The sequence below is a fragment of the Leiobunum rupestre genome, chromosome 11, assembly GCF_980474605.1.
Source record: "Leiobunum rupestre chromosome 11, qqLeiRupe1.1.hap1, whole genome shotgun sequence".
NCBI lineage: Eukaryota > Metazoa > Arthropoda > Arachnida > Opiliones > Sclerosomatidae > Leiobunum > Leiobunum rupestre.
This window is the reverse complement of record NC_143394.1, coordinates 26,321,587-26,349,282: the sequence shown is the minus strand read 5'-3', so window position 1 is coordinate 26,349,282 and position 27,696 is coordinate 26,321,587. Positions and strand designations below refer to the sequence as shown.

The 27,696-nt window shown below is 38.4% G+C and overlaps 1 protein-coding gene across 5 annotated transcripts in view; it reads left to right on the top strand.

Annotated features, from left to right (window-relative positions):
- ct (homeobox protein, cut) overlaps window positions 1-27,696 on the top strand; it is a 460,014-nt gene that overhangs the window by 390,667 nt on the left and 41,651 nt on the right. For all 5 annotated transcript variants that reach the window (XM_090164186.1, XM_090164187.1, XM_090164185.1 and 2 more), the window contains 3 exons: window positions 7,848-7,980; window positions 14,058-14,124; window positions 17,881-17,929. In XM_090164186.1, coding sequence (XP_090020312.1) covers window positions 7,848-7,980; window positions 14,058-14,124; window positions 17,881-17,929 — 249 coding nt within the window. The remainder of the gene's footprint in view (window positions 1-7,847; window positions 7,981-14,057; window positions 14,125-17,880; window positions 17,930-27,696) is intronic.

The window sequence follows — 27,696 nt, the reverse complement described above, 5'->3', positions numbered from 1 at the left end:
GTATGTATGATTGGGCTTTCATATATTATTTCGAAAGCGGATAATAAAAATCGGATTCGATTAGCGGCGACGGCGGATCCGGTTTTGAGCAATCAAAAGGGATTTTTCTTTTGTCCAAGGCTATCACCGCCAGCCGGGAATGTGGGGCTCGAAATCAAACGGATTTCTAGAGATAAAAATCGGAATCTGACTGATTCGCCGAAGTAGCCGCTTAATGACGAATCCGGTTCGGCAGATCACGCGACCCCAAAGTACACGGGAAAAACCATTTACGTTTTTAGTATTTTCCCCTTACTATCACGAAAAATAATAATTTGGTTCTTGTTAATGTTTTATCAGTAGTCAAAATTTTTAAATAACAATAAGTATTTAAGTTTCAAATGTTTTTTTGTAAAAATCATTGATTTAAATCACATAGTATACTTCAATGAATTTATGAAAATATAGGAACGTAGGTTCTGTAATAATGAAAATTCAGAGCAAATTCAATTAATTTTAGTAATTAAATTAAGATTAATTATAAAATTAAGTTCAAATTATTCTTGCACTCAAATTATTAATGCATTTGTGAAGAAAAACAATATAAATCTTAAAATAAATCTATAAAATAAAAAATATAATATTTAAATCATATAAATTGACCTGATAATTAATTTAAATTTACATTACCGTGGCACTTAAACTATTAATAAATTAATATTTGTGAAGAAAAATTTTTTATTAAGACGCCATCGTATGATTAAATCATGATTAGATTAGATAAAAATTAAATTATAAAAAGATTAAAAATTATTAAATCATCATTAAATGAAATCTAGGCCATAGAAGTGAAACGTGCACCTCCGCACGTTGTAATTGTCCCTCTAGCACTAAACGACGGAAGCGTCCATCACAGGCAATCGACGCGTATTTCACTTCATTCGCAGCGACGTCCCATTACACGCACTTCCATAGTTCCACCGCTGTATCTTTCTCCCCTTCATTTTTACGTATCATCCTCTCGGATGCTTTCGCGAAATTGATACCGGAACAACGGGACCAACCCTAAAGCCGTAGTGCCGAGCTGACGTCACCAGTCACTCGGGTCAATTTGTCAGAAATCGCCGATTGCTAAGAAGGTCTTGCTTTTTGAAATCAGGTTCGTGCAGGAATTCTTGACGACAAATCGTTGACGGAACAAAATGTTTTTTTTTTTTGCGTAACAGTGGTTACCAAATGCTTACATAAAAAGTCTTTTAATATATTTCTAACCAAGTGATCTGCCCTCGCGCCAAATCTTAAAAAGTCTATAAAATAAAATATCAATAAAATTTCTATTTAAATGAAAGAAGTTTGACCAACTAGACCTAGATTTGAATTGACTTAAATTCGTTAAAAATCGCCTAAAAAGAATGTAGACCAAATTACAACTAAAATACCTAAAGAATCTCAATGGTTTTTAAATTTTAGTCATATACAATTGTTAGTCAGATTCGATCTCACCTTATAGGTATGACGATCTACAACAGGAAGTCACGTATTAAAAATTGAAGAGTGACCCTTTTATAGCTGACCAACCAAAACCATCCGAATTGTTTATTTGGAAGTGGCGGGCTTTAAGGTGGGGCCCTGGCCGCTTTGATCTGTCCGTACGCGCATTGGCAAAACTCGCCAATTTCGAAATAAAAGAGCGCACGTGACCGATCGCGTCCATTCTGAGCTCGGTTTATTCGATGACTACAATGCTCTCTCTCACCCCGGCTATAAAAGGAGAAAGCCGCGGCATAAAAGCCAAATATATTGTATAGAAATAGAATGGCAGATATAAAAGGGGGAACGCGGCCCGAAGGATGCTCTGAATATGATAGTACTTTTGCGGAGGATTATTTCGCTCCTATATTTACATCCCCCCCCCCCTTTATTCCTATATTGGACGATACGTTTTCGGAAAAGGCAACCGGGGGGAGGGTATCCATGGTGGATTTGATATCCCCCTTTTCCCGGCCTTTTACGTTTTTCGCCCATAGCTCATTAGCTATTCATGACCAGTTCGATTTCAGGAAGATTTCCCAACGGACTACTATAGACTGGAATGGCGGAGTTCTTTTCCGAAAAGCGCTATTAAGTCTATCGACGCTCCACTCCGTTCACTAGCGCTATAGCTCGTCTATCGCGTCCCCTTCGAGCGCCGCTTCCCCGCCCGCCACTCGCGTATACCCCGAAGAACACGTCCCTGTAGGAATTGGGCCACCCCGGATACCATTGTACCGATATACTTCTAAACACTCGCTTCCCTCGATAGCGCGTGTTTTAAGGTATCAACCTGGCCGACTGTTTTCGATGGAGGAGAAAAATACTCGCCGCGAAACTACGGAAAAGAGTTTATATACGAAACAGGCGATCGGTAACGGAATTCGCCCTAGCTTTTCTTTTGAAGGCTCACCCACTTATTTCGAGAGCGATTTTGCCACAAATATCCGAGAATTGATCGCGATTGCCGCGGCTATTTTTTACGCGTTCGGATGGAGTTTTTATTAGCTTGTTTTGGTCGCGAATGTTTTCTTAAGCTTCGATTTAGCTTTCTTTTGGCGGGAAGCGTTCGGGTCGGTCGTGTACGATTGATATTTAATATCCACCCGGGGATTATTTGTCCTTTAGTTGCCCTTCCGATATATTGGACTGTTTCGGTCATTGTGGCTTTGTAACAATCCCACCCTCTCACGTACAAACGGCAATTTGTCGTCCGTGGTTGCTTATGGAGGTTTTTTTTTAACCAATGCCCCTTATTCCTTGTACTTCAAGCTTTTATTTTATTACACGACAATTTTCTAGTACCAGAAGTTTATAAAATAAATTTTACGAGATAAGTATATATATATACACACATACACAGGGGGTTTCAAAAGGTTATACAAAATATTTTAGGGAGTTGTAGGGCGCGAGTTGAGAACTTTGACTGTTTTTTCCCCATTTTTCTACGATGAGTTAAAAGAGCGCCAGAGAGCTTCAAAGTGTGGCCTACTAGCCCCTGGTAGTAGGCTGCAACAAGCGCCAAACCAAGCAGTAAGGAAACGGTTTGGGTTCGTTTGATAGGTAAAAAATTACTTTGTAAACAAATCGAGGTAACCAGCGTAAAAAAGTAAACTTAAACAGTATTATTTAAAGCCCCTGCTGCTTGGTTTTGCGCTTGTTAACTACCAGGGGCTCGTAGGCCACACTTTGAAGCTCTGGCGCTCTTTTAACTCATCGCAGAAAAACGGGGAAAAACAGGCATACTTCTCAACTCACCCCGTACAACTCCCTAAAATATTTTGTATAACCATTTGCAACTCCTGTATGTATATGTATATTTATATATATATATATATATATATATATACACTTCTGATAATACCAATAGTAAGCTCCTAATTAAGAAACTGGTATAGCCCCCTCAGTCCAAGAAATTACCAAAAATGGTTTTTAATTTGTAAACTTGTTATAAGGCATTTTAAATTTTTTCCTGTTAACATTTAAAAAAATATGAATAATATCAATATAATTAATTCTTCATTTGGTCCACCTTTCAAATAATTTTAACACCGCCTAATTACACTATCATTAAATGAAATGAAAATGTTACAACGTGTATTAATAATGAGGACTTTGAACTACGTACTAAAGTTAAAAAAAATAATTAAGTCATAATTAGTTTTCTGCGCCTGGAAGGTGTATCAGACTAAATATCTTTTAATTTCTTCAATAAAGTTTAATTTCTGCCACAAAAGTGGTTATTGTTTTACATTATCGCGTAGTTCAAAGTGCAGTTTAGTTTCTAGTCCCGAATCACAAAAGTACGTTAATGGTTTTTAAAATATATTTCAAATAAAATTTTATATTTCCTTCCAAAAATTAAAATTTGAAATCAATATTACTATGAAAATAATTTTCCGTAAAGAAAGCAACAAAATATGTAAATTGATTTGAAATGAAGCTAAGGAAGGGTTTGAGCTTGTAATGGAAATCGGAAAGACAAATTATTCGTTGATAAGAATCGGGGAGAGGGAGATGAAGTTGGGATTCAATACAGTCTATCGAGGCGGAAATTTACTCATCACTCCAAGAATCCTTTCATTTAGGGAGGATTGGGGGCTGCAGTCTCAGTTTAAAAACATTTTTCGAAATAACTCATCCGGACGCTCTGTCCCACGACGATGTTGGTTATCTTCATTAGCGAAGTTCGTTTTCTTTCGGACACTAATAATTCGTATTTCTCCCTTTCGATCTCGTCGTGGTAGTTCGGGATTGGGACCCCGATCCATTAGCGACCCTCCTCCACCCCGCCACGGCTCTGGTCGGGCCGATTGCGATCCATCGCGAGCTTAGACGTCGACTCGAATTTTCCAAATTAATACCTAACGCGAATGAATTAATTTTGGGAGGAAAAATGAATCCCAGCTCGTTCTCTCTCTACCAATTGTCTCTGGCATTAATATCATCCCATGCCCAGACCTATATACTAATGGACACTGAGACCGAAGAATTCGCCCTTTCGTCGCTCTAGTCATTGGAAACTTCGAAACGCAAATATTCTGTAGTATTGTTCGCACTTGCCTATTTCTATGTTGATTTCGACAATGAAATATACGTTACTAAACTTAAATAAGGTTTCATTATATAAACATTATGCCACTATTAAGAGTGGCTATTTTATATACATAACACGTTGTAGTTTAAAGGTTTTTCGTGTAATAATAATTATTTCCCTTAAAGCAGATAGATTAACCCCAAAAATTTTGATTATTCATAAAAATTACGTTTAACTGTTTATTAATAGATATTATTCGCGGTTATAAAACGAATCTATATGCAAAAAATAAGGTTTTATTCGGATAATTTTCGGTTATGGATAAAAAAAAATAAAACGGATATTTCTTATCCAAATCCCGAGCTCGAATTTCCCCATCGGGATAAATTTAAATCCGACATGTTGACGACGTCAATTCTCTTGTGATACAATTACGAGAGGCTATTGTTGTTTGAAAGTTCTTCTTGGAATAATAATGAAAATAATAATATAGAGATATTTACCAATAACGAAACAACTTTTCCGGGATAAATTTACAGGGTTCGTACAGAACCTGGATATTCTGGAAAATGTCAGGGATTTCAATAATTTCGTAGAAAGTCAGGGATAAGTCAGGTATTTAAATAATTTCGTAGAAAGTCAGGGATAAGTCAGGGATTTAAATAATTGCGTAGAAAGTCAGGGATTTAAATAATTTCGTAGAAAGTCAGGGATTTAAATAATTTCGTAGAAAGTCAGGGATAAGTCAGGGACTTAAATAATTTCGTAGAAAGTCAGGGATAAGTCAGGGATTTAAATAATTTCGTAGAAAGTCAGGGATAAGTCAGGGATTTAAATAATTGCGTAGAAAGTCAGGGATAAGTCAGGGATTTAAATAATTGCGTAGAAAGTCGGGGATAAGTCAGGGATTTAAATAATTGCGTAGAAAGTCAGGGATTTAAATAATTTCGTAGAAAGTCAGGGATAAGTCAGGGATTTAAATAATTTCGTAGAAAGTCAGGGATAAGTTAGGTATTTTAGTTAGTCAATCAAACCACACAATAACAAAGAATTTTTGACCTAAAATAATAAAAAAATGTCCAAAAATATAACTAAAAAGGTCTGGAATATTGGCAAAAATTGGTCAGGGATAACCTGGAAAAGTCAGGGATTTTAGATCAGAAATTTTCGTACGAACCCTGAATTTTAAATCCGCCATCCTGACGGATAATGTTTGGATTTATCCCAAAAATTGCGTCTAGTGAGAACTCAGCCAAATATTCCCAGAGCGTATCGCTTTAACGTCGGTACGGATAAGTTTCGGAATTTCATCGGGAGGCTGCGGTTATATTCTTGGCAGTAACGGGTTATAAGGATTAGTTTCTGGCCGACTGACTCCTAATATAGGTCCTGTACAGTTGTCTTTCGGAGGTTATTAATTGATTCGAAGTGGCGGCGCCGCTGGTGGTTCGGCCCGCTGGCGTCCATCGAACGCCGGCCTTTTCGATAATTAAAAGCCACGTTTAAAGAAAGTCAGTGAAACAATGGAAAGAAAAGTATTCTTCCCTTCTCCCCTTTTTCTAAATTAATGTTTGGACCGTGATTTCATTTCGGAATTTATGGTTTCGAAGTAGTCGATTTTCCTAATACCGCCCACCCACTCTATAAATATACGAGACCTTTAATTTGGCCGGGTTTTAATTCTTGTTAGGTTCATTTATTTGGAAGTGGAAATATCCCCTCTCTTTCCGAATCCGAACGTGTCATTTAATATCTTGTCAAAGACTGTCCAAATACTTCGCTCCAATCAGTTTCGGCTAAATAAATTGACTCATCTCTGACAGTTAGCTTTGGGAGATTTATTTCGAAAAATTCAACTCTAGGTCGTTCATTGGTTTTGATTTGTTGCGATTTTTGTCCCATTCCTATAGCCTTAAATTAATTCCCGAAATTGGTAAACGAAACTTGAAATGGGGTAAATTTTTCCATTGTATTTTCGTAATTAAATGTCTTATCAGAACAGGGTAGTTTAAGTACCTGGAAAACCAGGGAAAGTCAGAAAGTTAAAAAATTTGTCTAAAAGTCACGGAAACGCTATTGGAATTTAATAATTATTAAAAAAAATCAGGGTAACCTCAGGGAAACTTAATAACTAGTCGAAAAATCAGGGGAACTTAATAACTAGTAAAAACGTCGGGGGAAACTCAGGGAAACTTAATAACTAGTAAAAACGTCGGGGGAAACTCAGGGAAACTTAATAACTAGTAGAAAAATCAGGGGAACTTAATATCTAGTAAAAAAGTCGGGAAAAACTCAGGGAAACTTAATAACTAGTCGAAAAATCAGGGGAACTTAATAACTAGTAAAAAAGTCAGGGAAAACTCAGGGAAATATAATAACTAGTAGGAAAATCAGGGAAACCTAATAACTAGTAAAACAATCAGGGAAAACTCAGGGACACTGTAAACTCGGGGAAACTTAATAACTAGTACAAAAGTCAGGGGAACCACAGGGAAACTCAATAACTAGTATAGAAAAATCAGGGAAACTTAATAACTAGTAGAAAAGTTAGGGAAACTTAATAACTAGTAGAAAAGTTGGGGAAACTTAATATCTAGAAATTTTCTTTATATTATCCATATTATTTCCAAACCATTTTAAAGGTCTAGGTTTCTTTTCTGCCTGTCCCCCTTTAAATTAACTTACAATTGTTAGTGGAGCACAAATACCCTGGTGGTAGGCCAGCCGCTGAACATGTTGGCCTAATTTAAAGGGGGACAGGCAGAAGAAAACCTAGGCCTTTAAGGGTAAACTTGTACTCATATTACTTGTGTAAAATTGTTCAGAGAAAATTATGTTTGATGGTCAGGAAAAACCTATAAGATCAGGAAATTTTAATATTTATGGCAACCCTACCTAAACTACTCCATTTTATAGCTATTTCACCTTTGCCAATTACGCAATAGGTTAACGAATAATTCTTTATTCCATTATATAATGTTATACATATTATTATTAAAGTATTTGTAAGGGTAATGCGCTTAACCGTGTAAAAATGTTTTTTCTGTAATTAGTGTTAATTGATGTCCTCACGTCGATCGTTGATCCCTATTAGGCATATGGTTCATCCGCGACCTTTCAACGATTAATTATTACCATTGAGTGGAGTGGCATCTTCATTTTTTAACAACGATTTCGGTCTGGCGAATATACAGTTAGAAAAAAAATATTCAATTAGACCGTATATTGTCTCTCGTTTATTATTGTTGGTATAATTTTTGCAATTTATATATGATGTTTTTTTTTGGTTCCCGCATTGCAGGCGAAAGCCCACGAGATCGAACGCGAGCTCCAAAAGCAGTTTGACGAGAAAGAGCGACATCTGGAAGAAACCCAGGTCATAATCACCAAGAAATTCGAAGAAGCCGAGCGTAGAATTGGCGATCTACAAAGTGGTAATTAAATATTTTATTTTTTACGTCGCTAATTCTCTTATATTTTCTCGTTGTTGGCATCCCCTATCGTCGCCCCCCTCCTGGTAGTTTTCCCTTTAAAAATGCCGTCGGCGAAAAACAGTCGTCGATCGAAAATGATCGTCTCCACCCCATTTTTCCCTATTCGTCATTTATTACTCGAAATGAGTGATTATTAAAAGTCTCGAAAACTGCGTCCTCTGGTGGGAAAGTCCATCGAACCTCCCTTTCTTCCATCCGCGCTGTAAACACGACGGAGACTACTCAAACGAGACCATTATTTTCGATAAATACAGTCTATTATCGATAATTAAATATAACTCGGTCCTTTTAATTCGAGCTTAATTTTAGCACGCGTGATAGAAGAAAATTCGACGAATATTATTTTCCTTTATAATATATACGTTTACACTAAATTGAACTTTGCGTTCTACGTATTAATTTATTTTAATATAACTTCGGATATATTTCGTCGACAAAAACACAATTTTAATAGCTTTAAATTAACGATAATTTCATAGTCAGCGGTTAATTAAGTTCCCATACATGACCCTGAAATTCTATATTTGTCGAGTTCTGAACGGATTTAAATTTTGAACAGATATTCGTAAAACTATAGAAAATTTACACGGTTAGGTTTTTACGTCCGAAACAAATTTGCGTTAGTGCCGGCTTGGTGAATTTCGAACGGTTTAAATTACGCGCGAGCTAATTCAATTATCGAAATTAGATTTCATTACCACCACCGGGGAAATCACTCCCGTTAATTTTAATTGACACTATAAAAGCCACCCCTGAAAAACACACAATGCCTTGGGTATTTTTTTTTACGAATTCGGAAGCCTTAGCATTTGTACACTCTACCCCCCCCCCCCCCCCGACCCGCGCAGCGAAATCTGACTAGCTGTAAAAACAAACGAAAAAAATCCAATTCCGCGATAAGACAGCAACCAGAAAAAAGTGATTAGACACGAACAATTAAATCCATAAAAAATATTCACTTTCGCTTCGTACCCCAAAAAGAAAAATGGAACCAACGGATCTACCTTATATTGTAAATTGGGAAAATCAAGGTTCTATTGTATGGTGAAACCCTTTGTACGGTAATTTAAAAAAAAAAACATACTTTGATAGGTAATCATTGAAGCTAGAATTTCTATACGTACCCCTTTCCTGAACCGTAGATTTTTTGTGGGGGGTGCGAGACGGTCCATTAGGTTTCTCGCGTTCTTGTTACGACAGAGAGCTTCTCCACGCAATCCCGTTGATCTTACCGCTTTTTTTATTTCGTCCTAGCCAGAAAACGGGGTAAATGTTGTATCGCGCGATTATGGACTAAGATTTTGACGCGACGGGGGACATGTTGGAAAGGGATAAAATGGAAGCGACGACCCGACTGCGGGGCTCGTTAAAAAATACCCCCCTCCCCCGCGCATTGTGTGTTTTTTTTCTCGGGGAACCAATGTTTTATTGTCCTTCACATTTTAATTCCTTGTCGTTTTGGGGTCGACGTATAAGAAATAAAAGATTACGCAATTGAATAGGACTCGGAAACTGAGCAATTCGACTTTTTCCGACCAAGGGTATATACGAGTATTTCCGTTTTATACCCCTTTTTTTAACTTTGCAATAAACGGTATTAAATGCGATGCGAGGGGGGGGGGGACTAAATCATCGTGGAACAAAAAGGGGCAAATTTTTAAATGTCGAAAATGTTATCCCTTCTCTAACTCCTTTCTTTTCGGGGTTGTGAACGTGAGTTTGGATGTTAAGGGTGACCTTTTAGCCGTATGTGGTCGCTGCCGTAGCTTACAATATAAGAATGACCCTGTGTTCAAAAGGGTCGATAGGGTTATTTATAAGCGCTTTATCTTTAATTATAGTGGGTACAAAAGTACATTTTATAGTTTTTTTAAAAACTAACCAGCCCGGAAATATTTACCTAATTTAATATTTTTATATTAATGTTCGATACGTAAAATAGTAGCGGATAACGGTGGCAAACTGTAAAAAAATTCGGAAAAGTGTCTGATTTCACAAAGTTTGAATCGGTTACACCCTTTGATCTCACAGGGTTCGTACAAACTTAGAAATTTCAGGGAATTAGATTGTTGACAGAAAAGTGAGGGAAAAATCAGAGGTTTTTATTTCATGAAAGATTTGACTTTATTACCTATTATCTATATTTTAATATGAAACCAATTTAGTTTAAATTCCAATCATGAAATGAGTAACCCTGTACCTCTTAGTTTTAATTGAAGTTATCTTGCACCTGGAAAAATCAGGTAAATCGGTTTGACAATAGCAGGGCTCCCACCAGTCCCTAAAATACCTAATGTCCCTATTTTTATTCAAGTTCCTTAAATCTAAACGGGTCCCTAAAATACCCTATTTTCATATAATCCAGGGAATCCAAGATAATCCTGAAATATGTTTAAACATCATTTTGCTCAAAGACAGTTTACAAAATAATCAAAGCTGAAGATTAATGATCAAATAGTTCGAACATAGTAGACAAGGTGGCGCCACAAACTGGGAAACACTTTTAAATTCTAGGGCGGAGTTTTGGAATTTAGTTCAAATAAAGAACTTTTTGTTTTACATTGATCGCTATTTTGGAAAAAATTTTACCCTATTTTTATCGCGAAAAAGTTTTTTTTAAATTTTATTGAAGATTTTTGTGGGAGCCCTGCAATAGGTATGAACGCTGTCAATAATTTGAGGTTAATATTGCCGCAAAATAGATGTATACAAAATTTTCACCCATCGAAAATTGAAAGCCAGATTAGATATTTTATTGATTAATGTTTAATATGTCGTAAACTCGAGAGACATACTTAAACCCGTATAAAAATACCAAATGATCTTGGGTAGAACACGTTGGAATTGGGAACATTTATATTAACGAAACCAGACCTTTAACAATGGGCTCAATGAAACGAAATTAATCGAAGGTCGTTTAGTCGCCAGCCCTTAATTGCCAAGTAATGGTGAAACGTCAATTATGCCGCAACGGGAAATCTTGTTTTAGGATTTTCACCCCTCCCCTCCCCCCACCTACTCTATCTCAGGGTTGTGTAAGGGGGGGGGAGTTTTTCGAAGCGATTCGAATGGATCTCTTTGGAAGCCAACTTTCTTATCATTGGGTTTTTCGGCTGGCCAAATCTTCAGCCCTTTTTATTAGGGGGGCGGGGGGGGGGGCGCTTTTTAAGTCGGTAGCACGGTTGACTTGCTTTAATTGCAGCTATTGACTTTAGTGGCTCTGCTTTTTTCTCTCTCGGTTCTTTTCTTTGGTTCCCCCAAATGGAGAAAAGGAGTTTTTTACGCCGTTTCTTCCTTAATTTCTCCGGTTTCCCTTTCAAACGAACTATTCGACTCCCAAAATCGCTCCCTTTACCCCTTTTTTTTTCCTAGGAGGGGGATTTTCACTTCGTGGGTGTGTATAGGAGGGGGTGGGGGGGACCTCGGATTTGAGTTTAACCGATTAGGTTTTTCATATTTTTTTCCACTTCGCGAAGGCTTTGGTCCTCCCTAAGGCGTTCTCTCTTTTTGTAATTCTTTTATAAAATTCTTTGGGAAACATTTCGATTATATTCTTCCTGTGTTTTCTAATCAGTTTTCCAAGACTACGGCCGCTTCGATACGCGCTCTCTGAGAATGGTTCTTTAGCCACTTTTTATACCAGAAAGGGGAGAATTTGGTGGTTTGAAAGTAGGAGAAGATCCCCATTTTCAATTTGTTCCTTTTTTTCCCCTTCAAATTCGATAGCTTAGTTTATCTATAGGTGTTCGCGCGTATAATTTAGGGATTTTCGGTGTTGGCAAGAAGGTATTTAAGTTTCTGAGAACGTACGCGGTGACCCGTTTACGGAAGCAGTAGCGGCGCTAAGGTTTTTTCACAGGTGGGCTAATTATTTTGTGGCCCCCTAAGAATTTTGTGACCATTAGCGGGAACCTTGGATTGACCATATTTCGCAAAAGTGGTGAAATCGAAAAAACCCAAAAGAGCAAGGTCGTTTTATTGTCCGACCTGGAGGGGACACGTGCATGCCTGGGATATTTCCCTAAATTCCCATAAGCCCCTTTCTTTTCAACTTTCTCAATATATATGTTTATGGTCTACTACCTTTTTGAGTAAACAAATTGATTTTTAAAGATTTTTCCAGAAAAACGTTTTTTGGCAATAAAACCAATTTCTAGAGATAATGAAAATTCATAAATTAAAATATGTGGCCCCTCTCAGAAATGCAGGGGACCAAAGCCCACTTCAGCCCACCCTTAGCGCCGCTACTGTACGGAAGCGAGACTGAAAAAAGCTTTCCAAATTGAAACAGTAACGACATCTGGCGGGGACTTGTTTCCAAATATTTAATTTGACACCACAATTGATAACAGGACCCCAGATTTCCTATAATTCCTATAAAATCCTTTATTTTCAAAAATGTCCCATAAAATCCTAAGTTTTTATCAAAATTCACAAAAAGCCCTATAAAATACTATTATTTTGATATTTTGCCCATTTTAAATCCCGCCACTAAGTTAAATGGCTAGATTTAGCTACAGTATAAATATGTAATAAACGTAATAATAATCAGCTAAGCTAATAATACCCAAGGCACCACCTTAGGCCTAAGTCATCAAGCGACTTTTGAAGCCTTTAATTCAGGTGGCCGGGTTACAATGCGTAGGAAGGTGGTGGCAAGCCTTGCATGCCACGCGAGCCAACAGCTCCCTACACTAACAAAGTCGTTCTAGTCAAAACTTTTGTTACTGTTAACATGGTTAGCTACTAGTATACTTTTGTGATAAAATGGTTAAATAGTTTATATTTTTTTAAAGTGAAAATCGAAGATTTATTTCACTAAATATAGATTGTTTTTATAAAATCCTATAATTTTGAAAAAAAAATAGTTCTGTAAAATCCTATATTTTAAGAAATATAATCCTTTTTTTCCTATAAAGTTCGATATTTTTAGTAATATATTCCTATTTTTCGTAAAACAAAATGTAGATTTGAGTGGGAGCCCTGTTGATAATTTTTTTTTTGTTTATGATAAAGTTGCGCAATATAAATAAATAACTTTACTGTTATTAATTATAGAAAATAATTCAGATATCAGATTATCTGGATTTTCGCGTGGGTCTAATGATATTAGTTAATATTGGCGCCGGTGACCAGAAGACCAATTAGTATTTCCCTTAATTAAAGAATATATTATAAGATTATATAGTATTTTACAAAAAAAATTAAATTTAGTTTCTTCTTTAAATTATTGTATAGAGAACTGAAGTTGATAAATAAAGTTGCGTATTTAAGTCACAAATATTTACTATAAATTATTCTACAGTTCAAAGCCGTATTCAGTCTTAATATGTAACGTAATTTAATTTCAAGAACTATTTCGTAACATCTCCCGTTTTTTCCCCCATAGATTGACTGATGTTACCTTTATTGTAATTGTAACTCATTCCTCGAACAAAACGATTTCTCATTTTTCGCAACAACACCGCCGTGATAAAAGAGGGGTTTGGGAATAACCGATGAGAGTCCAACGGAGTATTTTTTTCAACTCTCAGTTTTATTGTATTTTATCGAAATTTACGTATGGAATCGGAAGCCCGAGGTTTTTTATCCAAGACGATACGGTACCCCATGATGGAGCCTCTCAAATTGTTCGTTGGGTACGAACGGGGTTGGGGTTTAAAGGGGGGGGGGGATTGGATAAAATTTTCAAACCATCTTGTAAGAAAGGGAATTTTCTTTGACGCGGCTCATTGCCGCTCCGCGATTATGGGCGATATTTCAACGGTTCCTTTTCGGGTGTCCGTCACTATCGGCGCCTTTCATCCAGTCGCTCTGACTCCGCACCCCCCCCCTTATCCTCCCCCTTATCCTCCCCCCTTATCATCCCCCCTTATCATCCCCATTGTAGAGCCAGATTTCTATTAAAAACGATTTCTCTATACCAGTTTTCTTTTATAAGTTCTAACCGTGTTTTTCTCTCCTTCTCTTTTGTTCCGGATGTTGTCTCTCTCGACCGTTTGATGGCGCTGTTGCAGCCTTGGAATGTACGCAGACTGAACTGTTCGACCTGAAGGCCAAGTATGATGAAGACAGCCATGCCAAGTGAGTTCGCTTCTTTATTTTCGGTCACCTGGCTGCCCCGGACGATGGGAAGGGTGGATATTTTACCCCACACACTCGCCTCGCGTAACGCTACGAGGTGAAGTCGGCCTATTCTCTCACTCACCCTCCTCCCTTCCTTATTCTTTTATACGTTTCTATTGAAGAAAAGGTAGATGGCGCTAATGTTAGATCGGCGTTTTTGAGCTATGAGACGTTGGGGGGGGGGGGGAAATGTATTGATATTACGATATACAGGTGGGAAATATTTTAATATTTTTCTTTAATGATTCGTGTTTGGTTTGGATTTTTTATCGCTTCTTGAAATGATTAATAATTGAATTCTTGAATTGAGTTTTTTCTTCAATATCAGAGTTTTTCGTGATTGGAAAGTAATGAGTTTCTTGTAATTAAAAAACGCAATCCTCCAAACGAAAAAGTTCATTTCTTCATTTAATTGCAATTTATTTTCTCTTTTTGTTATTATCTTCGCGTATCGGATTGCCATTGATTTTTGCGTAATTACAATCTCAGGATATTTTAATGACAGTTTAAATTTAAATATAACTTTTCCATTTTTTTGGATCAGGCTGTTAACTCAGGGTTGGAAAAAAGCCGGCTTTTTTTGAAAAAATCCAGACCAGTGGTTTTAATTGGCTATAACCGGTTTTCTACGGTTATAACCGGCTAAAATATAAATAGTACCTTTTACTTATGTAAGTAGAAATTGTCTACAGTTATTGTCGGAAAAAAGAAACTAAACAAATAAAGCGAAATAGCAATATAAAATAACTGAATTCTTTTGATTTACTCGGGATATTCCCCCTAGTTTTTGTGTATGACGCACCGACAGAAGCGAGGCAGCGAACTTTGGAACCTACCGAAAAACTGATAAAAGTAAACCGGTGTCTAAATATGAAACAAAAAATAAACTAAATTTCTAAATAAAAACTATTAATTTAATAAAATTATCATATTGTAATTTAAAAAAAAGCGACAAAAATCTGGATTTTTTCAAGTGGCTATAACCGGTTTTAACCAGGTGGCTATATCCAGATTTAACCAGGTGGCTATATCCGGTATGGCTGGTTCTATGCCAACCCTGGGCTGTTTCGATTGACGTGTTTTTATTAAGCGATTACCAACAACGCCTTATATTAAGCGATTTTCGATAATATCTGACGCAAACGAAAAAAGCAAGAGTATGGTATCTTAGCGTGACCTCGGTGACCTTTGGCATCAGCTTAGACTTACCTTTGTTAATAATAATAATAATAATCAGCTAGGCTAATACCCAAGGCACCACCCTAGGCCTAAGTCATCAAGCGACTTTTGAAGCCCTTAATTCAGGTGGCCGGGTTACAATGCGTAGGAGGGTGGTGGCAAGCCCTGCATGCCACACGATCGAGCAAACAGCTCCCTACACTAACTATTACCTCGACAAGTTTTTATGGAAGGGGAAACCGAAGAACTCGGGGGAAAACCCCTTAAACCAGTGGGGAGAGAACTTGCAAACTCAACGCGGAAGGAGTTGTTCCGAGTTTTCACCCAGTGCCACAAGCTGGGATCGAACCCGGCTCCTCTTGCTGCGAGGCGAAAGTGCTAACCACTCCGCCACGAGAACCACCTATGGGCTGCAATGCAAAAAATGGCAATGATAGAAAAGTCCATAAAAAAAGCTATAACCCTAAACATTTTTAAAAAATAAAAAAATAATGTTTTTTAATTTCTTAAAATTCTTCCCTTTGTTGTGATAAGTCCCGTTCTAATATGATGACAAATACCATCCTAATACTTTTATTACTATTATTAGGTTATTGAAACTCTTATTCGGATTTACATTTTGAAGAAAAAAATGATTTATCTTTTGGATCACGTATCTGTTATTGCCTAGCCTGTGTAAATGAGCGATAAAAATTTCCTCTATAAAAATATTTTATCTCCAATCTTGTCCGTTGAAGCGATAGTCATTCTCCGCGAAAACTGGCTGGCGACCCTCGCCTGGCAATAATCCCATTACGGCACGCGCGGGGAGAGCCGAACTTCGAACGCTGTTGGAAGGAGTAAAATGGATGTCAGTGAGGGGAAGCCGGACTGGAAGGGGTGCTGGGACGCGCTCTCATTTCTTACACGCTGCCTACTGGCGTGCTATATCTTCGCGGTGGGGATGAACTGTTTACGGGCTAAAAATTCTTATCGCGGGTCGGCGGCCTAAACTTTTCTCTTTTCGCTTTGGTCCGATATTTTTGCCTGGCGCATTAATCAGGGATAATCAGGCCTCATAAGTTAGGCGGCTCGCGCTAATTGGGGGTGACGATTCGGCGGTGACAAAGTTTGACGCGCGCCCGCATCCACGAATTTTCGCTAGAAAGGAACCCGGCGAGCCTAACTCGAGACGAAAACTCGCCGTTACTTTCACCAATAAACTCGCCCGCTTTTAGTCCTCCTCAAAGAAAATAATCGGACACCTAGCTTCTCTCGCGGCGGAGGGACACCCCCGATAAGTCTTCTTCCCCGCGCGCGCGTGTCGCCAGGACCGGGACCAGGTATGCCGTCGGCGTAATGCCTAGGATTAATGATCCATTCTTTGGCTGGCTGTGATTAGGGTAGCGACGGAATTAAAAATGATTAGCCATGCAGGACGCGCTTTCGCTCCCGCGCGCTGCCATATAGGCCGAATAGTTAGCGCGACCACCGCTAGGGGCCGACACTGTTTTTGCTTCGAAAAGTAGCGGCGATCGCCGAAGATTTCGGCAATTACCGGGAAAAAGGGGGGGGGGCGTTATTTTGGATTAGCAAGCCTTCTTTCCAATATACTTTAAAACTTAACCAACATTTTGATTAAAGTTGTTTTTCGTATTGGGGGCGGGGACAACCCTTCCTCGACGTCCAGCGGCTGTTGAGTTTTCCCAGAGGGACCCCCCACCGGCCGTTTTGATAATTGGCGTCGTGATTCTTATTGAAAGTGACTATGAAACATGGTCTTACCCGCCTCTTTTTTAACTTCAACCTTACACTCTCCTTACCTTTGCCTACTTTGAGAGTTATCAGCCTGTCGTGGTCATCGCTCTTAAATACCTGTATATAGCTATAGTAAAAGATGTGGTAATGATTCTTCGTAATAGGGGGAAATATTCTTGCGTATACCTATCCCAGAAGATTTAAAATATTGGATATTACCGAATATAAGATGCGAGTGGATTCCCGAATTCTTTTTTTGCGATAACTGTTGTTCTCAATCATCAAACGCGAAAGGGAAGGTGAGAAGGGGGAAACAGTGGCAGGGGGTGGGGTGGAGGGAAATGGCGCGAGATGTAATTTGTTTCCGGGAAGGTTTTTCCGTATGGCTCCTCGGTCCCGGGGGACCTTTACTTCATTAGACTCATCCGGAGAAGTAAAGTAAATTTGAAACCAGAGACAATTTGACTAGGCGAAATTCAGTTTCAATTAAAGGGGGAATTTTACCGCTCGTAAAAGTTTTGGTGACGGCCTCGCGATACCCGATGGCTCTCGCTTCCCCGACAAGAACGCCAAGTTTGGCCTTAAAATCAAATTCTTAATTAGAAAGGAAGTAACGTTTTCGTCCGTCTTTGAGGCTTTTTAGGGAACGCAAATTTTCTCTGACGCTTTTGAAAATATTTGCGACGGCCATCGCTTGTCTCTTGGACGGGGTTGAGGACGGGGTTATCGGGCCCTGGTTGTCTTTCTCGCGTCTTTCCGAAGCAAATGACTGCTGACTCACACGTTTTCTTTACGCAGGTCTGATGAGATGGAGATCGTCCTGAACGATCTGGAACGAGCCAACCAAGTAAGTTCTTATTTTCACTTTTATTTTGTTTCACTTCGCCTTAATCTTTGGGGGCCCAAATTAATATTACGGCACGAGTGTTTCGAAATGCTGTACTAAGTTGTCGGTGCCGAGTTTTGTATAATTTAAATAATACAATTATCAATATTTCTTTAATTGAATAAAATTTAATTTGAAATAATTGAGAATCAAAATTATCTGTGTACAACAAACGTAATATTCAATGAAAATTCCGAAAGCTAAATTTTTGACGAATTTTGAATTTGGTAATACGAGTACTAGAATTTTAAATTTCGATATATTTCGTATATATTTACAGTTTTATATTTTCTCCTACCTTTAAAAAATGTTCGAGGATTTCAACTTTTATTTCTAAACTCGTCAGACTTATATCTAGTTTTTGTCCGTGAAAATGTATCTTCGCTAAACCCTACTCAGGCACCTCCGATTCTGTAATCAAATGTACCACTCGCGGAATATGGCTCAAAACCTCAAAATATTCGAAACATTCCTTGGCGCCGAACTCTCCAAATAAGAGAGAGGAAAATACGCGCGCATTTCACCCTTTTGCTTATTTCCATATTTCGCCCCTAAAAAATCCCATAAAAAGTCCCCCCTCCCTCCTGGCTTTTTTCATTACTTTTGGGTTCTAGCGTGGGCTTCAGTATCTCGTCCTTGTCGCCCCCCACACGCATCGAATATTTCCGGCAAAGAGAAAACCTTAACTTTTAGGAATTAAAATTCAGAATTTTGATCCTCCCCTCCCCCGTTACATTTGGGGTCCCTTTCAATATTAACCAACCGTACCTATAGCCGCATCCCGTCTCACTCGTCAGGGGAATCAAAGGCGCGGGTTATAGGTACAGTCTGTACGAAGGTGAGCGTATCAAACCAACCTTACGGAGACTCTTATTCCCCGGCGACTATACGTTAGTACCTTTCACACCCCTTTTTTTCTTCCCCGTTCTATGTAAAAAAATCCCTATTTATTCGAAATATTCGAAGTTCATATATAGCGAGATTAGTAGGAGACTTACTCAACCGCGCGCCCGTACGTTTGCGGGAAACGCATAATTTTCAATATGCTAAAAAACATGCTACATTCTTTCCGAGTGCTACTTCGCATTCTTACTATAGCTTATATTGAATTTCCTCTTCCTTCGCGAAAGGGGATGTACCCCCGACGTAAGAGGGGAACCTAGTTTTTAATATTGAACACGCCGCTGATGCAAATCAGTTGGCCAAAAGCGAATAAGAACTTAAAATTCTGGGGAGGCGGATCTCGAGAAGCTCCAATTGCGTTTATAGTTTCGTATTTCTCCTTTCTTACATTTTCAAATAGTTCGAATTCGCGCCACCGCGAACATTTCGTATATACTTAGAAAACTATTATATCCAATTTGAATTTCCACCTTTGAATATATTACGAGTCTAGAATGAAAAGTGGAAAATTATCTTCCAACCTTACTTCGTTCGAGATGCGAAAAATGATCTTCCAACCAAAAGTGACATAATAACCAAAAGTGTGTCAATCGGACCTATTTCTTAATGAATGTTACAAGCGAAATACAAGTTTGGAGGGGAGAAGAAGGGAAAGTACGCCTTGGGGAGGGAAGGAAGTAAAAACCAACAAATAACGCCTCGTAGTGAGAAACTGAGAAACTAAGTAGCACTGGTCAAAGTTAGTATATTTTTTTATTTTTCGTCGTTCTTGTGGAGATGCTATCGCCATCTACTTACGATATGATACAGAAAGGCGACAATAAATAGTCTTTTACGTGGTCGATCTCGAGTCGAGCTTTAGCGTACGAAAGTACCGGGATTGTCAAACTTTTGTTAATGATGTCACTTTTGTTCCAACCTTTAGTACGATCCGCTCGAGATGCGAAAAAAAAACTATAAATATAAATACGTCGGTTTTACCTTTGGCTAGATTTGTGTTCGAAATTAGTTGAAATTTTTTCCGTCGTGTCATTAGGAAGTGTAGCGTTCATTAGCTCTTCAGGGAGGAAGAGCACTAGCTGGGGAGTGTTATTTTTACTCTTAGGCGCTCCTCTCGCGAGCGCGCCCCATTAAGGACCTAAATTAATTATCGCCTAACGAAGTCTTCTTTTCAAGAGTGTGAGCGACTCAACCCCCGCGAGTTCTTCTTCCCCTTCGATCATAATATAGGCGATATTTCGATTTCGAAGAAGAAAGCCTAGCGCAACTTTTAATACCATTTGCTCTCCATCTTCCGGTCGACACTTCTTCCACTAAAAAGACTGGCGCTGTCGCGATAGGAAGGCGATTGTACACGTGCGCGCCGAGACACTCGACGATGTTCGACGATGCGTACTCGCCATCGATTCGGACGCGGCCTGGCTAATTGCGCCTATAGCCCCAGCCCCCCCCCCCCCCTGTGGCCCCTATTAGGGCGATTAGCGAACGCCCCGGCGTCAGCTATATTGATTGGATCATGGCTTCGCGTCTCTCAGTCCCGTTCGCGCTTCTACTAAACATTCCACCATACACGATAATTTACATTTCTTCTTGGTATGAAAGCAGGGTGGCACAATTTTTCCAAGGGTGGAAAAAACTAGATTTTTCCGCGGTTTTTTCCACCTATTGTTTTCCTATTAAAAACCGTGTGGAAAATCGTACTTCCATGGTTTTTCCACCTCTAGTGGCAAAATTCAATAAAACATAAATGATAAAAGCAGTATATTCTTCTATTCTATTCACTCTTCTTCTGGCCTTTTTTCATCTCTCCTATTTGCCATGACCAAATTAGTCACTTAAGGGGGAAGACTACAGTGGCCATTGTCTACTTTCGCGCTATTTCAAGCTGAACTCTTTTAAATTTGTATTTTAACTTATAAAATTAATATTTAAGTGTAGAACAGCCTCTTGCGATTAGGGACTAAAATAATTTTTACAATTTTAAATTTAAAAGTGATTAAGTTATTACGTTTTAATTCGGACCCCCGGAGCTAAACTAGTTGGGCAAGCGCCCAAACTACCCTTTAGTTAGGACCTTATATCTCTTTAACTATTAATATTATAATTATCAAAATTATTTTAAGCACTAGAGTAAGGCTGAGCCTAATAAGAAAAATATAATTCAATTATGTAATTGTTAAAACCGAAACGTTCAGCTTGAACGAAAAAGAGGCTTTTACTGTATTCTTCCCCCTTAATAGATATATCAATGATTAATTTAGCATGAAAAGAGTTTTTTCCGGATTTTTCCAGTTTTTCCCACATGTCCCGGCAAAAACATTTGCCAACCCTGTATGACAGACTTCAATTTTACATAAATAGTTATCCGTTATCTCAAATGTAAAGTCGTATCTCTTAACTTTTTAACTATTTCCCGTAAGTGAACTTAGAATTGTAGCGAACGTCGAAAAGGAGGCGAGTGCGAACGGGCGTCGAGAGGCTGGGCTGGTTTTAAAACAAAAGGGGTTTCTCGTTTAAGTGATTACTTTCTGCTCTTAACGACTGCTGGTCTTCAATTATTTACTATTAAAAGAGTCGGGTTTATTTAAAAATGCTACACTCTCTCTCAGTCTTCTTTTATTATCTTGGTCTCGGAGCTCGGGGAGAAGACGAACTTTGTAAATTTGCGCCGTTTTTCGGGCGGGTCTATTTAGCGATTAATAGTCTCCTGACTCCGACGATTCTTAAAGTTAAATTGCAGTTCATCGAGAGCGTGTACCGGCCGGGGGAACCTTATACTCGGCCCGGCTTTTAAAAATGTATTATCAATTTCTTTTTAATATTAGCTATTCGTATTAAGATATTATTTTTTAATAGTTCCCTATTATCCTTATACCATTATTACCCTAAATTAAATAATAAGTTTGCAAAATATCCGAACGTCGACGTTTCGGCGATTTTTCGCCTTTTCAGGGCTCCCAGAGTTCCTATAATTCCTATAAATTCCTATAATTTCAATATGCTCCTATAATTTCCTATTTTCTCAAAATTGTTCTTATAAATTCCTATTTTTTTGAAATTTTCTAGTTTTTCTATAGCTATATCCAGAAATTCCTATAATTTTAAAAATAATGTATTAGAAAACAGCCTTAACGTTTGGGAAAAATTTGCCTTCTAAATAGAGAGCTCTTAGCTCTGGCTTAGGTCCGGTGTTCCCGAAAACATCAACGGTTAGGCTCCCAGGGTTCCTATAATTTTTTTTTTTTTTTTTTTTTTTAATAATCAGCTAGGCTAATACCCAAGGCACCACCTTAGGCCTAAGTCATCATGCGACTTTTGAAGCCCTTAATTCAGGTGGCCGGGTTACAATGCGTAGGAGGGTGGTGGCAAGCCCTGCATGCCACGAGATCGAGCCAACAGCTCCCTACACTAACTATTACCGTTAACCTAGACAAGTTTTTATGGAAGGGGAAACCGAAGAGCTCGGGGGAAAACCCCTTAAACCGGTGGGGAGAGAACTTGCAAACTCAACGCGGAAGGAGTTGTTCCGAGTTTTCACCCAGTGCCACAAGCTGGGATCGAACCCGGCTCCTCTTGCTGCGAGGCGAAAGTGCTAACCACTCCGCCACCCCACTACTATTTTTAGATTTTCCAGATTATCTGAATTTGAAATCAGAGAGTATTCGCTTTTCTTAGGTTCATATTCCCCCAAATAATTTGCATGAACCCGTACATCCTACGACACGAAAACCGCCTCGGTCCTCAATATGTTTTATGTAAATTTCTTAATAAATTGGAGGGGTCCCGAAAGCCCCCAAAACTTGAAAGATATCCTTATCAAATTAGAAAGAGGCATTTGATCCAACCTTAACAAGAAACTTCCCGTTTCCCGCTTAGCGTCTAAGATTTCGAGCGGTTAAATTTAAAATTCGATTTCCAAAGCTTGTAAAATGACCCCAGAGGTGTCGCTTCGATACAATGGAAATTCGTCTTTGGAAAAATAAAGCCTTTATTCGCCCTGCTCGGAGACCGCGCCGGGGAACACGCGCGCTCTCTCTCGGTATAAACATTCGTTTGGTGGTCGTGGGTTTCGCCTCCGTATTCCCGACGGCAAATACCTCTCTTTTCAAAAATCATTATAGGCTTCTCGCCGATGTTCGGGAGAGTAATACGCCTTATATCGAAATCGTTGAATTTGCCAAAAGTCTTACGTATATTAATGCGTATATCAGCTTATCAGTCCCTTCTTAACTTCTCTCTCGAGGGGGGGTTCCAGCGAAAGGAAAATTACTATGTATAGAGATCTCTTTGGACAAATTGCGCGAGCTTTTCTAATTCGGCCCGAAAAGGGTTTGTATTAATATTAATAGGGCAGCAAATTCAAGGAGCTCGTGCCTGTTCCAATATATATTTGCAATTGTCGTCCTTGTCGCCCGCTAAACGACCAGACTTTAAACGGGAAAGGGGGAGTCTAATATGTTTTTGGGAAATATCCGAAAGCGTCGCTTTTGGGAAATTTGTATAAACGACTATTAATAAGGGTAAAAGATACTTTTCTCGGCGTGTGTTGTAGCTTCTCCAGAAACGTTTATCCCGCCCCCTGGTGTGATATTTTGGCATTTTCTCCACCGAACTTCGAACTAATTTATAAGGCACCCGATGGGGGAAAGAAGTGGGGGTTTGCTTTAAATTTCCCTTGTTTGCGATAATTTGTTCGAGAAGATTTTATATTCGTTTTGCGTGTTTCAAGTTTTGATTGCCGACTAATATAACTTCGAGGGATATACAATATTACTTCCAAAGCTATTAGAACGTATAAATAGTCACGAATGTGAAGCTAAAGCGATACTATTAACGCTTTTATTATTCCAGAAACTTATATTTCCCGTAAAACCCTGAAAAATGAATATTCGAATTATAGTATGTAGCGACGGGTGTAGATGGCGCCACCCTCGAATATTTGCCAAATGTCCGAGTTGGAACACTAATAAATAAAATTATGGTTCGATGCCAGAATGCAGAATGCAAAATAAATGAATTAATTATCCTTAAATTGGAACAATTAATTTAGAATGTAAGCACCTAGAAAGTTTTTTTTCTGAGCCATATATATTCTTAAGTTTTATTTTCAGCTAAATTTACATTAAAGTTTATATATTAATCATAGTTTCTTTCAAATTATTTTCGTTTGTAATTTTTCTAGTGAAGTTTATAAATGAAATCGTAGTATAATTTGAATCCATTTGATTTGATAACAAATTTCATAAATTAATCACAACTTAGAACAACGCAAAGAAAATTAATCATAGTTTAATTTCACTTAAATCTATTTTATTTGATTTAACTTAATAGCTCTGAATGGTTGGACAGAAAATGGAAAAAAGTGTTGAAAGCGATTGAGATCATCTGTAATCGGTCGTGTAATGCTTTTTTATTGACTCGGAAGCCAGCTAAGATGCTTGTATTCTTGAACGACCAATTAGGACTTATTCGCATTCGTCAATTTTTGAAGTGGGGTGGCGGAGTGCTTAGCACTTTCGATCCCAGCTTGTGGCACTGGCTGAAAACTCGGAACAATTCCTTCCGCGTTGAGTTTGCAAGTTTCCTCCCCTCCTTTTTAAGAGGTTTTCCACCGAGTTCTTCGGTTTCCCCTTTCCATATAAACTTGTAGAGGTTAAAGTTAATAGTTAGTGTTGGCTCTCGTGGCGTGAAGGGCTTGCCACCACCCTCCTACGCATTGTAACCCGGCCACCTGAATTGACCTGATGACTTGGGCTTAAGGTGGTGCCTAGCTGATTATTATTATATTTTTAAAGGCTTGACAGTTTTCGGACTAAAAGTGTACTCTTTTGACCCGATTCGCCTGTTCCAGGGATGAGAATTACTCCGGCCCATAAACTATCCCCTTGTTCCGGAGTATTAGGTCTACTCTTTTTACTCCTTCTGAAAATGAGGTGTAAAGGAGTAAATCGGATTTTGTCGTCTGCTAGCCAGAATTAATCTGCTGAAAAGGCAGCAAGAACGTTTTTACTCCGACTCAAACTATTCGCCACTGCACAGAATCGGATTAAAATGACGTCATAGCCTTACTCTTCTTACCCGACTCCGAAATCCCGGAACAAGCGACGATAAACCACCTATTGTATATTGTCATGGCAATTAAAACAAATCTTTAGTTAAAAATATTTTAAAGTTAATTTTCCTATTTTAATCACTCCGTCGCTTGAAACCACCCTCCTACGCATTGTGACCCGGCCACCTAGAATAAAGGCATTAAAAGTCGCTCGATGACTCGCGCCTCAGGTGGTGCCCAACGAATATTATTATTATGAATCATTTCAAAATAAATAAGAGTAAATAGTTAATAATATCGTCGAATTGTAGTGGATCGAATGCGAACGGGTCTTCGATCGGAGCAACAGGTGGGTCGTTCGAAATCGATATTGGCAGCGAAGAGGTCTCTCTTTTCCGCGGGGAGAGATTTGAGATCGGAGGGAATCGCGCGACCCCCTTCCAGACGGCTTCCCCTCTTGGCAGACCTCTCTACGCCGTATTGGCATCTCCATCGGCTTTGTAAGATCGACTCGAATATATTTGCCGTTTTAACGGTGAAGATGTTTGCCAAATCGAAGGGGATTCGCGCGCCAAAAAAAATCGTCTCGGAATAAAAGATGGTGATACGCTTCGAAAGAAAAAGAGGAAACGTTTTTAGGGATGTTGAGAAAGCGGGAGAAAAGACGGGAGACGATTTGAAAGAAGGGTTTTAACAGCGAACCCGCTCAGATTTATGGCTAATGACTTCCCTTTTTTTGTCGTTTGTTCTTGATCCATTGCTTTACTTCAATTGTCAAATGATGCGCTATTCCTGTCGAACTAGTGCTTAGGATTTGAGCATCGTAAATATTTCGACGTAGCTTACGTGTCTGCGAGTGTATACAAGAACTCTTAGCACTTTCGCCTCGCAGGACGAGGAGCCGGGTTTGATTTCAGCTTGTGGCACTGGGTGAAACTTGGGAGTTACTCCTTCCGCGTTGAGTTTGCACTGGTTAAAGGGATTTTCCACGGATTTTTTCTATTTCTCCTTCCGTAAAAACTTGTTGAGGTTAAGGGGGAAGAATACGGTAAAAGCCTCTTTTTCGTTCAAGCCGAACGTTTCTGTTTTAACAATTACATAATTTAATTATATTTTTCTTATTAGGCTGAACCATCCTCTAGTGCTTAAAATAATTTTGATAATTCTAATATTAATAGTTAACGAGATATAAGGTCCTAACTAAAGGGTAGTTTGGGCGCTTGCCCAACTTGTTTAGCTCCGGGGGTCCGAATTAAAACGTAATAACTTAATTTACTTTTAAATTTAAAATTGTCAAAATTATTTTAAGCACTAAACAAGAGGCTGTTCTACACTTAAATATTAATTTTATAAGTTTAAATACAAAATTAAAAGAGTTCAGCTTGAAATAGCGCGAAAGTAGACAATGGCCACTGTAGTCTTCCTCCATAACGATAATAGTGTAGCGAGCTGTTGGCTAGCGTGGCTTGAAGGGCTTGCCACTACCTTCATACGCATTGTAACCCGGTCACCTGAATTAATGGCATTAAAAGTCGCTAGATGACTGGGGCCTAAGGTGGTGCAGGGTTGCCACGGTATCTGGAAAACTTGGAATCCCTGGAAAAGTCAGGGAATTTGAATATGGGTATAAAAGTCGGGGAATTTTAAAAATTAGTCTAAAAATCAGGAATTTCATTTCGGTTGCAAAAAGGGTACTTGCACTAAAATACAGGTTAAAAATTACAAAATGTTGGCACAAAATAAGTCAGGGAAAATCTCCGGAGATGGTCAGGGAAAAACTGGAAAAGTCAGGGAATTTGATTGTGGAAAAATGTGGAAACTATGTTCTGAACTATGTTTTGCCTTGGGTATTAGCCTACCTGATGACAGAATTATCCATTTACCTATACTTTCACTAATATTATCATACTCTACGTCTTCTAAATGTAATACCTAATCGGAAAAATATGGGAAATAATTAAGTAAACTTTCATTTTACCTCTTTAGGCTCAACAAATATTTTTGTAAATTAATATTCTTAGATAGATACTTATCCCATAAAATAATTATTTACGTACTTATGGTAACTTCTTACTACCCAATAAATGTCTGATTCGTTTTTGTTAATGCGGCATTCCTTTTAAGATCTTTTTAGCGTGATTTTCCTTGAACAATAATTTTCACTTTCCGAATTTAATTTTATAACGGGAATATATCCAAAACCCTCTTTGAAAAGAAACGATTTTTTCCAAACTATCCTTAATCCGCGAAAAATGACGGACTCGATCGGGGACTAACGGGATTATCGTAAATGGGCGATAAATGCCTTTTGGAAAATTCCTAAATGAGGCTCCTTATATAAAGCGTTTTTTGCTTCCTTCGAGCGCACTGCCTTTATGGATCAATTACTAAAAGCTTTTTGGAGAGTGCGCCTAGCTTAGACGATATCTATATATTCCCGCGTAATTGAAACTCATTTTATCCCTCATTTTTTGGCACGCAGGTAGACTACGTTTATTTTCAGACAGGTGCGTTTTTTCTTTCTGAAAGAGGGAGGTAATCTTGAAGGTTTTCATTTGTTCGTTAAACAGCCGGTTAATTGACAACGGATTCACGAAAATTGTCAAATAGATTTTCTTTGTAGAATTTGGATAAACCTTACGAATTTAAATCCATCCCATGTCCAGAAATTGGATATCTCTTATGAAAATGACAGGATCAAATGTTCAAATTTGGATATCCTTTACGAAAACGACTGAATCAAATGTTCAAATTTTGATATCCCTTACGAACA